Source organism: Berghia stephanieae, chromosome 1, assembly GCF_034508935.2.
Source record: "Berghia stephanieae isolate SIO BIC M18660-M18661 chromosome 1, UCSD_Bste_1.3, whole genome shotgun sequence".
Classification (NCBI taxonomy): Eukaryota; Metazoa; Mollusca; class Gastropoda; order Nudibranchia; family Aeolidiidae; genus Berghia; species Berghia stephanieae.
The window spans coordinates 41277393-41292392 of NC_088360.1; the positions used below are offsets into that span (position 1 = coordinate 41277393).

Sequence of the window (15000 nt, forward strand, 5' to 3'; positions counted from 1 at the left end):
CGCACCAAAGTGTTGATTGAAAATCTAAGATGTAATCACAAGATTACCAACACTGGAAGGACATCATTATACAGAGTCATGGGCGCCACTGTCGGTTAGCGGAGAAGTAAAAATCCCCTCAAGCCAGCAATGTTATTATAATAACAAAACAAACGACGATTTTGCTTCATGTAGCCTTGATTTTTAAAACTTTGATTTCGACATGTCTCAGATTTGTCGACATGATTTTATCCACATGATATTAAAGTGTGTGCCAAAAGGTCATTTTTAGACTTGCGCCACAACAATACTCTAATTATAATATATTGGGGGGGGGGGGCGCGAGAGTATTAGAAAAAAATCGCTATAATCAGTTTGTTGGGGGTTTCTTTTGTTTGTTGGTTTATTTTACATTATTAAACTCATAGGAACTAAAGAAAACGAATTTTTCCCTTAGCTTTCTTTTTCTTCAAATAACCCATTGGATTAATTTGTTGCAAATGTCACAAAATCGACCTTTTGGCACGGCCTTGAATCCAGTCTGTATAACTTGTAATCACAAATACCTTCAAGACTTATAAATACACTGGCTTTTAGACAGTATAAGTAGGATATCAAGATATTGTTAAATAACGTGAGATCTTGTTTTCCATCAATGAGAAGATACATTTATGTGTGGTTGAGAAAGAACAAATTAATATGAATAACAGCGTGTAAAAATATTCCATCACATTTGTCAGACAATCAAAAAGCGATAAAATGTATTCTACCTCTACGGCATGTCAAATTAATACATGGCAAGTCTATAAATGCACACATCTACTAAGCGATAACACCATGCCATTCATTCTACCTGGGCATGGGTGCTCGTTGCATGTGCTTGTATCACTGTCTGAGCCATCACAGTCTTTTCCGCCATGTTGGGCTCTGTAACATTCGCGGATCCTATTGCGCACGCCTCCATCACAGGAAGTGCTACAAGCCTGCCAGCTTTCCCAGTCCATCCAATGGCCGTCCACTGTAAAGCCACTTGACTTTAGTTTTAAATATCATTTCATATCAATATTTTTTGCTTAGCTCAAAATGGCATTATTATTTTCAATAAAATGGATATAAAATCATATAATATGTATGGTAGCCACCGTCAGAAAGGATGTCCTTTGGATAATGAGAAAAATGTTTCAGATGAAAATATTGATAGAATGAAAGCATAAAAATGTGTGTAATTTTCAGATGTGATATTTTGTTTTCATATAGAAAGGAAATGAATGACAGAGTTGATTGCATCATTTTGTAAATATTCTAATAGTTGAAGCACGAGGGTGAAATCACAGTGTAAGAACTTAATAAGAAAAGAAAAAAAATCGCTAAATATCGAAAAGAAATGAAATAATTTGAAAGATCGAAGCGTGCATTTTTAAGCTAGACGTCTAATCGCGTTTTAATTAGAGTGCAAGAATGAAATCAACATTATTTGAAGGCTTGGATGAAATCGTCAGCGTGCATTAGAATGCGTGTTTGAAATGTACCTTCTGACAGAGACTAGATTACGTTAGAAAGAAAAATGGAAGTAAAACATGGGAAACGGGAATGGTAAACAAGATACAACACTGAATGGAAAAAGACAACACAGATTTTAGAGAAAAAAAACTATTCTACAACAACGAGATAGGGTTCAGGGGAAAATGTGGGTAAAGAAAATAAAATAAGAAAATGTGGAATTAGAACATAAGTCAAGAAAAGATTTGAAACCGTTCATCCATGAATTTGGTGATAAACAATATTAAGACAATATGTTCATAAACAATGGTATGGTGCAACATTGAGGATTTTAATATTTTATGAAAAAGACGAACTAAAAAGAACAACTTTCACCAATTCAAAAGTGGAATGTAGTCATGTAAACACAAATTTTACGAATGACAAGGGAGGTGGGTGGGGAAATGGAACACAGAAAATAGAAATGATGACGAGATGATTTATCTTGTAGATATGAAACCATTGTTTGTGAGAAAACTGAAGACTATAATATACATACCGGGACAATTCCCAGGATGGCATTCTTGTGAATCCGTCGAGTTTCCGCTACAATCAGTTCCATTATTATAAGGCCCATCGCAAGTCCTATTCCGCCATTGAATGCCCCATGCACAAGACACGGAGCACTCTGCCCAGTCGGACCATGGGTTCCATTTACCATCGACTAGAGACGCAGCATTAGGTTAGAGAAATGTGGAAAAAATTGTTACATGAATGAACTATTTTTAGTGTGTCCTCTGGAAAAATTCAAGTTTAACAATAATAACATTTAGCTGCAACAAAAATGTTCTGAACAATAAAGAACAAGTAAATGAGTGAGGTGGAGAGTGGAGAAAGAGAGAGAGAGAGAGAGAGAGAGAGAGAGAGAGAGAGAGAGAGAGAGAAAAAAGGGGGAGAAGAGAGCAGGATAGATAGATAGATTGATAGATATGTGGATAGATAGATAGATAGATAGATAGATAGATAGATAGATAGATAGATAGATAGATAGATAGATAGATAGATAACATAGAAAGATATAATGATTGATTGACTAAGAGAGAGAAAAAGAGAGACTGAGAGAGAGGAGAGAGAGAGAGAGAGAGAGAGAGAAAGGGGAGGGGGAGGTAAAATAGAGATTGAGAGGGAGAGGGTGACTGGCATTGTGTGATTTTCAATTAACATCATAAGAAATAAAACCTTTGCTGTGTGAGGTGAAAAGTTGTGCTAGGAGATAACTATGACAAATTCTGATAAATCAACACTATTATGGGGCGATTTTTAAAAATATAGATTTTATGAAACACTTTACTATTTTCCATTGAATTGCCAAGATCTTCATGGAGAAGAGTAATTTCCTGAAAATAATACGGAAATATTAACGCTTCTAAATTGTTTTCAACATGACCATGAGAGATTAGAGTTTCCATCTAAGACTAAAAGTCATATTTCAAACCATGAGTTTATTTATTTTATCATATTTTCCTTCTTGAAAAAATATTAAGATACCAAATAGAAAAAATATAAACATTTAGGTTCTAGTAGTGTATGGGTTATCAGACCAAAAAATATTTCACTGACGTATAAAACTGAATACATAAGACACCAACAATTTTAAGAGAAACACATAAGCACGGGTATTTTGTACGAAAAAGATGACATTGTTAGAAATAGTGATTTTGTAATAGAGCAAAGAAATGAATCAGAAAAATCTTTAGAAAAATAAGCAACAAAATTTCAAAATGGGATAGATATTCTTCACCTGGTTTAATATCTCCACAGCTTAACATTATACTGCCATTGCAAAAGTTACTTTTAGCTAGAAATATATTTCTTCATAGTATATCGAAATGACTTCAATACTGGCAAACAATTTAAGGTCCGAGGCTTTGAAAAGATGATCTCGGGGCAGCGTGGATCAGCTGTACGGTCTTTGCTTCGTACCCAAAAGTTACCAAGTTCGATCACCCGCCGCTGCGCAGTGTGGCCTTGAGCAAATCACCTCGCCCTAGCTCAGTTTGCGGCGCTTCACAGCGGCTGACGCCTAGGTTATTCCAGTCTTCCGTTGGAATAGACCCGAGAGACAAATTTCCCCAATAGGATGAATATAGGGAATTTTATTTATTTTCTTATTTTCCTAAGATTTTTTTCAAGTCTCGGGTTTAAATTAGGAGTCATTTCAACTGCTTGATTTATGAAGTAAATAATTTCTATTTTCTGATCTTAATGTAAAAAGACCTGCAATTGACTTTACCCTCTCTTTACCATCCATGGGAAAGTAATCACATTCGTTGCAATGCAACCAACATATTATCTCGTTATAATTACAATTCTTTTGTACATCACAAATATAAAGATTGCTGTTTTGTTATAGCTATGAAAACTTGACACTGTGTTGTAGAGCTAATTTTGCTGAACAATATTATATATAAAATGTACTTGTTGCTTTTCTGAGTGATTAAGAATTATCTATTTTTGTGTTGGATGAGTGTGACGTTCTGGGGAAAGTTCTGAAAATGGTTGGTAAAGAGAGAGTAAAACAAATTTCATCCATTGCGAGGGTCAACCTTAAACGTCGGTTTTGCCTAAGCTGTGTTCATATATATGCAATTAAAGTATAAAACGTGACCCACCGAAACAAAACGGTATTATATCGGAATAATCCAGATGAAGGGAATGGTTTTAATTTTTTAAAAGTTATCATACAGGTTAGAAAACATACATTCATTCTCTTAAATTTAGAGATCTAATACGACATAATTAATGTCAATATTTTGGATTTCACATTCGATTTGTAGCATTAATATTACCCCGACATAATACTGCATTAAGAAGATGGATCGATCAGAAATGTAAAATTAAAATCTACACACTAGGGCAATTGTGAGTGTTGCAGTCACGTTGTTCCTCCCCGCTCCCTTCACACTCCTCGCCCCCATGCAATGGCGGCCTGCAAGTACGCATGCGCTGCTGTTGTCCCCCACCACATGTGACGCTGCACTGGCCCCAGCTTTGCCAGGCCATCCATTCGCCGTCGACTACAACATGGCAACAGACAGGAAATGACGTTACACGTTATTAAAAAGCAGTGGGGAGAAAAGCAAAAACATTCAAACCCGAAAAGCACATTGTTAAAAGATCCGATCTAATAAATAACTTGTAAAACTGGCTATATAAAGTTGAAATATACCCTTTAAACTGTTATACCTACTTAAAAATTTACTTTACAAAACTAGGGAATACAACATTTACTCAAAACATACATAAAACCACAAATCTTATCGTTTTAAAAATTTAATAACTTTCTTAGTTAAATTTCCAATTTAAGACAGATCATCATAGTTGCAGCACAACAATTTGACTTTCTTTTTAATTATATGCAAGAAAACTATATCATCTTGCCACCATCATGTTATCGTTAAAAAATAATATTATACAAAAATGTATACGATGGAAAGAACTAAAGTCGAATAAACCATGAATAAAAGAAACTTTTTTTTTGTAATAAAGAGTGAAAATATAATCTATGGATATCTTTATTTTCACATTAAGGCATAGGATACAATTGAAGCGTGAAAGCTTTGTTTCCTGTAATTGAAGCATGTGATAATACATACAAGACGATGAACATAGCGTATTTTGAATGAAAATGTTGACATTAGGGTTGTCTTTAAAAGGGTTGTCTTTAAAAACAATTATAAACTTACTAATACTGCTTTCAAACTAATATGTTTTATTTTGTCCGTATGTAGTCAAAATTGCATTTGTATATGTTACTCTGCAATGCAACGACAAGGCCGCTTTTCACTTTGGCAATATTTATAAATTTCACTCTGCGCATCGATAGCTTAACGTAACAATTAATTGTTAAAGATAGCGTTTGGTTGACTTAAAAAAAGACTTGAGCTTTTATATAGTGCAATATCCACTAAACGTGCTCAACGCGCTTTGCAATGGGTCCCTGACCAACAGCAACACGTAACATGTAGAACGAGACATGACGCCTGTTAGGTGTTATTAAATTTTTTAAGACAGAGACACCGCTGTTAACGACCAGCTACCCATTTTACACCTCAGTACGGTGAAAGAATGTGAGTAAAGAGCATTTTCCAAGGACTCAACTATGCGTCGAGCGAGGCTCGAACCTGGACCTTCCGATCCGAAAGCGAGTGTCATACCACTAGATCACATAGCCGACTTACACACTCGTACCCAATAGATAAATATACGATGTTTGACCAATATTGAGAATTCTATTGACCCGAGAGAGCGGAAATAACGAGTCTATGAGGTCATTTCTCGAGGTCAATAAATGGTAAAATTAAATTAAATGTAACACCATCTATTATTTGTTTTCGCACTGCTTCATCAATTAGTCACATATCACTTTTTCATCTGCCCCATATTTTAAAAGGAACAAATAAAAAAGAAAGGGAATGTTACAATGTGCTGAATTGAGTGACTTTTTACATTAGAAAAACGCGTTCCTAAAATGGCAAAAATGTATGACCCGGGCACGAGTCTTTGAACGACAAAAAAAACCAATCAAATGTCTGTTTCCATTCGGTGGAATTTTGGTGATTTTCAGCCAAATTCCACATTTTTCAAAACCAGGCTTCAAGCTTAAATAACCCATTTAATTATCTGTTTATGGCTACCAGAAGACATAATCTAACCCATAAATATGAAAAAAACTCATTCTAGTACACCCTTTTTAAAAAGAAATATTAGCAAATAATAGCATATTTTAAAAAGTATTTGATCTCTAATCTAGATAAGTCTTTATCTATTCTAATGTTAGTGAGTCGGCATCAGTACCCAGTAGCAGCACTGGTAGAAGTTGTAGCAGTAATTAATTTATAAAAAATGGATGAACCAGTCATATATTTATGTCTATTATGTTGACAACGGTTTTAAAAAAAACTTTCAAAGGCATTTTCTCAAAAGTTGCATTTTACGCACTCTTATATTTTTCAATTATAAAATCTCAGCAATCAACATGGGCACATATCTAGTTCAATTTTTACACAGATGCTCTTTATATGTTGTTCTAAATAGCCGACTCATTAGAATTTTTTTTATTTCCATTTTTGAAAAATAACATGTTCTTCGTGTAAAAAGTGGGCAATTTTAACGCAAATATGTTGACATATATTTTGAAAGCATCATATAGCTTTCTAAATTTGCATAAATTACTAAATTTAAGTTGTCAGCTATTTGTAGGAAGGATGCATCTTTGTATTTAAAAAATAAATTAACGTTTCAAAGTGATTAAAACCGAGATTTTAGAACTGACAAAAATGCTAATTTGTAATTTTAAAAATCTAAGATGGCGGTTGTTATCATGGCAACCATATTGTAAACAATGTTTTAAAATGTGTTTTCCTCCATGTCTGACCATGGGCTTTTCGGTGGGCATGTTTATATTGTTCATTTTCTATTCTTTTAAAATTGGTCTCTCCACCCATAGAACCCCTTCTTACTGATGGACGCGGTGTTTGAGTTAACCAAACGTAACTTTTACCCATAAATTTGTCAATTGTCAAGGTATCAAAACGTTTGGTTAATTTTGGAGGAACAATAATATTATGACACATTATGCACTAAGAGTTGCCTGGCCATCTATTAAGATTTCAATTATATTTAGAAGAAAACTATGGAGGGAATTAGGATGTTGAAACGAAACTGAAAGAAAAAACAAAGAATTGATATAGATAGAATGAAGTTGACGTCACTCATATCTTTGTTATTGTTTTTTTGTTTTTTTTTTTTTTGTTTTTTTTTGCCATCCACGTTTATGTAATGCTTACTAATCTGTATTAACCAGACCATAAACGTTCAAGGTGACACAGAGTTTTGTGTGTTGGTCCATTATACTTCCGGATGACAATGTTGTGAGATTCTTAGCCAATATATTCTATTTCCCTTTGGAATCAATTGGAATTCAATGATTTTAGTCTATGAACCGTTGCGTGACATGTTGCTTGATTAAATTGCTGTCCCTATAGGGATACGAAGGAACGATTCATGACTAGGCCCCCACTGTGAGATCTATATTTAATGAACACCAGAGTGGCAGGTAGAAATGGCGCATCAACGAGAGAATACTTAATGAGAAAATAGTTCTGACTCGAGTTAATGATGAATGAAGAGAGAAAGAAGACGATATAATGTAATCACTTGAAGTGAAAGGGCTGCAGACACGTGAAAATGCTTACGGTTGTTGTTTTTCTTTTTAAATCTAACCTTTTTAGTTTTAGTTAAGTAAGTATTTTAACGCTACTTTTTGTATGCATATTTAAACATTTAAAAACAATCAGATAAGCCTCAAGCCGAGTAAATCAAAATTGCTTTCACTGATTTAATTAAACCCCAAAGGTCTGCGAGTGACATTATGCTGAAATATAATTAAAACTGATTAACAATTGTCAGCGATCATACTCTGGACCATTTAGAATCGTTGTTTTCCCTCAAGGACTGAGCAAGTCTTCAATGTTTGCTCCACATGCATTTCTATATTAAGATAACACTACTACAGAACAATGAGAGTTCTACAATGGAAGGTCTTTATTTCAAATGATGTAAGATGCATCTCTAATGGACAAACCGCTCAATGGTCTAGAAAAGGGATTGAATTCAAAGTCTTACGGTATTCTAATTACTCCGCGTTACATCCCGGAGTAATCAGGGCAAATCGCAATCACTTAACGCAATGCTATAATCCAAAGTGTTAACTTTAATGTAGAAACAGAATGCTCATGTCCAGCAAGTTGGAATTAATAAGAGAAGACAATGATGTAAGTATCAAGTAATATAAATATATATATATATATATATATATATATATATATATATATATATATATATATATATATATATATATATGAAGTGGTAAAAAGGAAACATACTAGGGAGTAATAGAATGTAACTTATGTTGCCAATCAAGACATCAAATGCAATTCCACTGACGCAATCATTATATTATCTTTGGGCACGCAGCTTTGCCATAAAAGGTTTTTAATTGCAAAGAGTCACAGAGACAACGTTGTTAACGGCAATGTACTCATTTTACATCTGAGTATGATGAGAGAAAGGCTGTAAGGAAATATACCTTTTAAAGGACAACGGGAATCGAACTCTGGGCCTTTTGATCCGAAGGCGTGAGTCATACCTCAAGACATAGCCGTATGGAACAAAACGAAGCGTGTTTTTGTTGATTAGACACGAACATATGATTATACCCTTTTATTTTTATAAGCGCCTAGAGCTCATATCGCATGAGATGTTGGCGCTATATAAGTGTACATTATACCCAACAATGCCTTTTTATTTTTAATTAAAAGCAAAGCAAAAGCTGTGAATTAAGCGAAGAAAGCATTACCAGGACAATGGTGTGTATTGCAGTCAGCTTCCTCCGTTGCCGAGCCATTGCACGACTGTCCACTGTGCTTCGGTTGCTCGCAGATTCGATTGCGGACCATGGTCCCATTGCCACAGGAAAGAGAGCACTTAGACCATGCGGCCCAAGGCAGCCAGTATCCATCGACTAGTTGGTTGGTTTTATGGTGGGTGTGGAGAAGTTCGGAAATGGGAGATAGAACAGTGCAGACCTTAGACACTACACTTTATCTAAATTATATAAAGACCCAATGTTATTTAAATAGAATGATTAATTTTGTTTTCAGCTACCCTCACTCCTATCTGTATATTTTTCACCTGCAAAAACGTTTATTGATTTTATTATATTTTAATCAGCTTAAACAGCTGAGTCAGTTAATTTATATAGAAAAAGAGCAATTTTATTTAACACTTGCTTTAATTTTAAGCTTTTTCCATACCATACATTATAGTGGATTTATGATATTAGATATCGCATAGACAATGACATATCGAACCAGAGTCTGGATGTACAAACAAGATTTTGTCCCCTGCGACTTACACAAATTACTACAGTCAATTTTCTATGATCAAAACATTGATGACTTACAATTGTATCATTTTAATCGTGAGGTTATACGCTAACAATTATAAATCAAGAATAAGGTCATCATTCACAAACATGCAAGGATTCAATGGATACAAGAACATTTAGAAATAGTGAATCAAAGAAATGTTAATGTTTGATTATTTTCTTTTCCAGGAAATAGCGAAACTCACTATGAATCACTCTGAATGATATTTGACTAGTGATTATGATGACATTATTCTGCGATAGTTACTGTAAATCTAAAAATCTAAAAATCTAATTGTTTCGCCTTTTCACTGCACGTACTGTTCAATACGCTCTGATACTTTGTAAGTGCTGCATCTTACATTGCGAACAATTTCAAAATCTGTGAAATCAGGAGGGGATCAAAACAGGCAAGGGGTTAAAGATCGAAGTGAAAAGAGGTCAAAGAAAATAGAAGGGGCAGCGTTCACTCACTGGGGCATGCCAGCTCATTGCACGTGCGATCCTCTGTAGCGTTCCCTTGGCAGAACTTGCCCCCATATTTGGTGCCCTCGCATACACGGGTCCTTCCCTGGGTGCCCCCTCCACAAGTCAGAGAGCAGAATGTCCAGTCTGTCCACGGAGTCCAAACGCCATCGACTGCAGGAACGATCGCAACAGCAGAAACAGCAATAGCAATGGATGTCGTAGGAGTTGTCGTTCGTTGTAATGGTGATGGCGTTGGTGGTTGAAGATGAAGTAGTGGAAGCGTCGGGCAGCCACGAGGACAGGGTTACAAGTACATTGCAAATGGATTATATACAATGGCATGCAACAATAAGGGTTACATGGTGGAGAATATGATGAGTTACAAATCATGGATACTGATAACACGACACACACACATTTAAACCATCACTTAGATTGAGTACAAAGAATGACGAGAAGAGGATATGATGGGTGGGCATTATATATATATATATATATATATATATATATATATATATATATATATATATATATGTATATATATATGTATATATATATATATACATATTATTAATTATCTTACATGAGTGCATTGTACACTGAGACATATAGGTTAATGATATTGGTGTTTAGGTTTAAAATGTTAATGATATGATTCATAATATTTATATGAATATTAAGGGACTACAGGAGTATAATGTTGCAACGGTATTGAGGGTAGATTAATTCGAAGCACCCAAGTCTTCGGATAATGTGATATTGAATATGTATACGTAGCTATAATAGATAAGCGTTAAGAATACTGAATAGGGAATGAGATTAGCGGAAGAGTAGCGTCCCTTGATTGGACGTTACCTTACAGAGAGAACGTCAATTTGGTTTTGAAAAGTCTCAAGCATCTTTCACCGGAAGCGAGGACGAGAGACGCATGCGCACAACCAACATGACGTTCTCTCTCTAATAACTTTTCCGCCGGTGACGTCCAATCAAGGGACGCTACTCTTCCGCTAATCTCATTCCCTATTGTCTGAACAGATGAGATGTCTAAGTTGTGAATTATACGATAAACTTAGATTATTATTATTATTATTATTATTATTATTATTATTATTATTATTATTATTATTATTATTATTATTATTATTATTATTATTATTATTATTATTATTATTATTATTATCATTATTATTATTATTATCATTAATATTATTATTATTATATTATCATTATTATTATTATTATTATTATTATTATTATATTTATCATTATCATTATTATTATCATCATCATCATCATCATCATCATCATCATCATCATCATCATCATCATCATCATCATCATCATTACAATATAGTATTTTTGTCTAGATATCTGATTTTATGAATCAAATTAAATGATACCAAAAACATTTTGCCAACTAAGTTTGCCATATTTGCCGAAGAATTTGCTATGAAACAGTGCCTTCTATATCTCCTGTTGTAAGATTAACTCCGTAATATTAATGGAAGTCATGAAAAGGTTACCGTTTATATTACACGTTTTACATCTTTAATGCCTAGTCCATATTCCTCTTATATTTACTATTATAACTATCACTATGATCAATGAAAATGACCCATTAATCAATGGATATAAAATATTAATTGATAATATATATAACATGAGTAATTATTATAATTACAGGTTACTGTTATAATCTGGATGTGGTTTAACATAATATGCCATTTCTCTATGTATGCAACAACTGTCTTGACAATACATATACAAAGTATTTGCCTATATTTTATAATATTTGGTGATTTTGGTAACTATGTAATGTATAGTCGTTTCCATGCAGTATGAAGAATGAAAATGCATTATAAAGTTTGTAGCGGTTACATAATGGCAATCTGCCATACCGAGGCACGACCCAGCAAAACAATCTCGTTCCTGGATGTCCTCTCCGTCGCACAGACCACTACCAGCGGGACAGATCCGCCGGCGGGAAACTAGCCCGTGTCCGCACCATACATCGCATTGGCTCCAGGCTGACCATGGACGCCAGTTAGCTTGTCGTAATTAAAAGGAAATTATAGTCAGATGAAATTGATTTAATTTTAATTAAACACGTACACTACACGAAAAGCAATAATAGGCTTCAACCATCGTGACGTCACTTCCCTAGTAATGATGCATAGTAACTTAGTAACTGGTTCTAAACTATTGGTACAATGGCGGACGACTTTGAAATACTTCTCCGACGACAATAAAAGTGTATCCAGAGGAGAAAAACATCATGTTTTGACTTTTATACATTCTGATCACATGATGCAAAAGTTCTAGCCACCATGAAGAATTAAAAAAAAAACGGTTTTCTTTGTTGAGAACTAAGCTGCTTGTTGCTGGGCGGACGTGACATCAGACAATTGAATCCTATTGACATTATCCATGACCGAAAGTATGTGTTTTGTTGTATTTCTTGAAATGAGATCGCCTTCGTTCTTGGACTATTCTGAATTTTTCCAGTGCTCAACTATATTTTGCTCAGCCATTTGAATATTTTTTTTAAAAATAGCAATGAAATTATTTTAGACTGAATTTGCTGAGGATTTTTTTTAGACATTGAATTGCATTAGATGGTAGTAATTCGTTGATTTTGTGAATCCACTCAAGTTATCACCTAAATATAGCTATACCAACAACTTTAAATATATGTATACCCGCTGTTTCATGATGCCATCAACTTGCATCTTGCTGTAATCATTACCAATGCATGAAGCATTTCGCAAGATACATTTATGATTTCGTAAATCTACTACAATTATCTAGACGCTCGATAACAATCGGGGAAACACGGGTCTTAAAATCTGTTTAGATGCCACTCACACCGAAGAATCGATGATACGCTTCGTTGAGTTATCAAAAGATTTTTGAATAGCAAAATAAATGAAAAAATGCATCAGACCTTTATAAGAAATTCCAATTACGCCACAATGTTAATAATATTCAAATTTTAAATCTATTTCCAAAATGTAACCTTATATTTTTTCCCGGATTTCTTTGACCAGATTTATTAAGTTTGAAGACTTGAAATATTCGCATCTCTATCCTTCCATGAAAATGATTAAGGGTTAGAGATTTTTTTTTTAATTATCATATTATAGTTTATGAATATAAAAAGCGACAAAAACTAACTTTAATTTTAAATGAATATGTTAAATTAAATAACAATGAAACCATAGGAAGGGTAATAGGGAGTTACAAACGGGAATCAATTGAAAACCTGGGATACAAGATAAAAACGACAATTAAATCAAGGTCGGTATATATGGGTTTCACTCATTACATAAATACACAAACAGGTGCCTTTGCTATATAACACTGTTAAATACGTATTCATGACATTAAGTAAACTTTAAAATTCGAATAAAGTTCGAACATATATCCCCACGTAAAGGCATTTAAACGATTTTCAATTATTTTAATTTAATTAGACTAGAACTCGTACGAATTATTTTTAAAATTCCAACATCCAAATCTCTATGAAGAATATTGCTTGGGTAAATTCTGGTAGTTTTCTATTTATATTTCAACGATTCAAATCCCAAATTATGCTGGTGCTATCAATATGAAATCATTCAAAGACATTTACAATTCAATGTTACTGCATTATAAATATTATCCATCTCTAGACGTGTTATATCTTCAACAAGTTGTTTCATATACGATTTAATTTAAGTGTAATATAAATATTATCCTTTTCTAGACAAGTTATACTTGCAACAATTTGACTATAATAAAGTCCCTCTATAAAGTCCAATGATGTATTTATCAATTGTTTGACTACTTTTCGTTCGTTTCGATTTTATAAATACAATATCTTTTGGGTTTTTAAAGTTCAAATATAAGATTCGAATAATTTGAACAGGACTATGTATAGTGACAGACTACAACAAATAACGAACTCACTTGGACACCAGGGTAGAGTGCAGGGTTTGTACTGTTCAGTCTCGCCTTGGCACGTCTTCCCAGCATGCAAAGCAGGTGGGTGGTCGCATGTTCGGTTCCGAGTCCTGGTACCATTTTCGCAAGTGACGTCACAATTGCTCCACTCCGACCACAAACTCCAAACGCCATTCACTGGTTTAAATAGATAGAGTTGTTAATTTGTTGTTTTATTTTAGTTTTGATTACTTGAACAATGGCAAAGACTAATGGGTAAGGTTGAAGAAAAATAAGATAAAGGAAGGTGAAAAGGATGGGTGATTATGATGACTGACGTGGTGATGATGACGATGATGGTGATGATGATGATGATGATGATGATGATGATGATGATGATGATGATGATGATGATGATGATGATGATGATGATGATGATGATGATGATGATGATGATGATGATGATGATTTTGATAATGCTCATGCCGAATACGACATTACATATGATTAACTCACCGTTACACTGGACTGCAGCAGACACAGCAAGTCCATCAGCACAAACGCCCCCACCTGGAGTGAGCGCATTGTGAGGACACGATAAGATGTTCTTTTCTTGACCCAAACAGTTGATTTCAGTAAGACCAAATCTGTCTGCTCTGTGGCTGAAGTTGCTCCCCTGGACGACTAGTTTGAATATAAAAGTACAAGGGAAATGATATACTATTTACTTTTATCATTTTACAGGATTATCGTACTTCTTATTTTTCGTGGACGGGAAGAGTTTTCCAAAGATTTTAACACGTGACCTCTTCAAGGCGCCAACAAAATTCCTTCAGGCATCTCTGTCTCTCTTGTTGTTATTGGTTGGGTGGTGAGGACATTCAGGCGAACTTGTTTGGGGAGTGACGTCGAGACCTGAAGATTGTGACTTCGCAGAAGCTGTCACACGTCTATCCCATACCCATAAATAACAATGTGAAATTGAATGTAAGCTTCTATTTAATATACAAAAACAGATAAAATGGACGTTTCGGGTTTCCCCTTTATCAACAAAACAGGATGAATGAAAAGCTACCGACGAATGAGATAATGTGGTAGACATCTGTTTGCGTATATTAAATTGAAGCTTACATTCAATTGCACATTGTTATTGATTTCTTTGA

General features: G+C 34.3%; 1 protein-coding gene across 18 annotated transcripts in view; it reads right to left on the reverse strand.

The window, feature by feature from the left end:
- The window catches only part of LOC144974676 (SCO-spondin-like), a 116924-nt gene that overhangs the window by 58700 nt on the left and 43224 nt on the right, over window positions 1-15000 (reverse strand). For 7 of the 18 annotated variants that reach the window (XM_078917925.1, XM_078917800.1, XM_078917908.1 and 4 more), the window contains exons 9-15: window positions 14354-14521; window positions 13865-14035; window positions 9923-10087; window positions 8879-9043; window positions 4371-4535; window positions 2018-2182; window positions 833-997 (exon numbers count right to left, since the gene is read on the reverse strand). In XM_078917925.1, the coding sequence (XP_078774051.1) occupies window positions 833-997; window positions 2018-2182; window positions 4371-4535; window positions 8879-9043; window positions 9923-10087; window positions 13865-14035; window positions 14354-14521 (1164 nt within the window). Of the gene's footprint in view, window positions 1-832; window positions 998-2017; window positions 2183-4370; window positions 4536-8878; window positions 9044-9922; window positions 10088-11814; window positions 11965-13864; window positions 14036-14353; window positions 14522-15000 lie in introns of all 18 variants that reach the window. The other 11 variants (XM_078917917.1, XM_078917854.1, XM_078917934.1 and 8 more) reach the window with 7 other exon arrangements.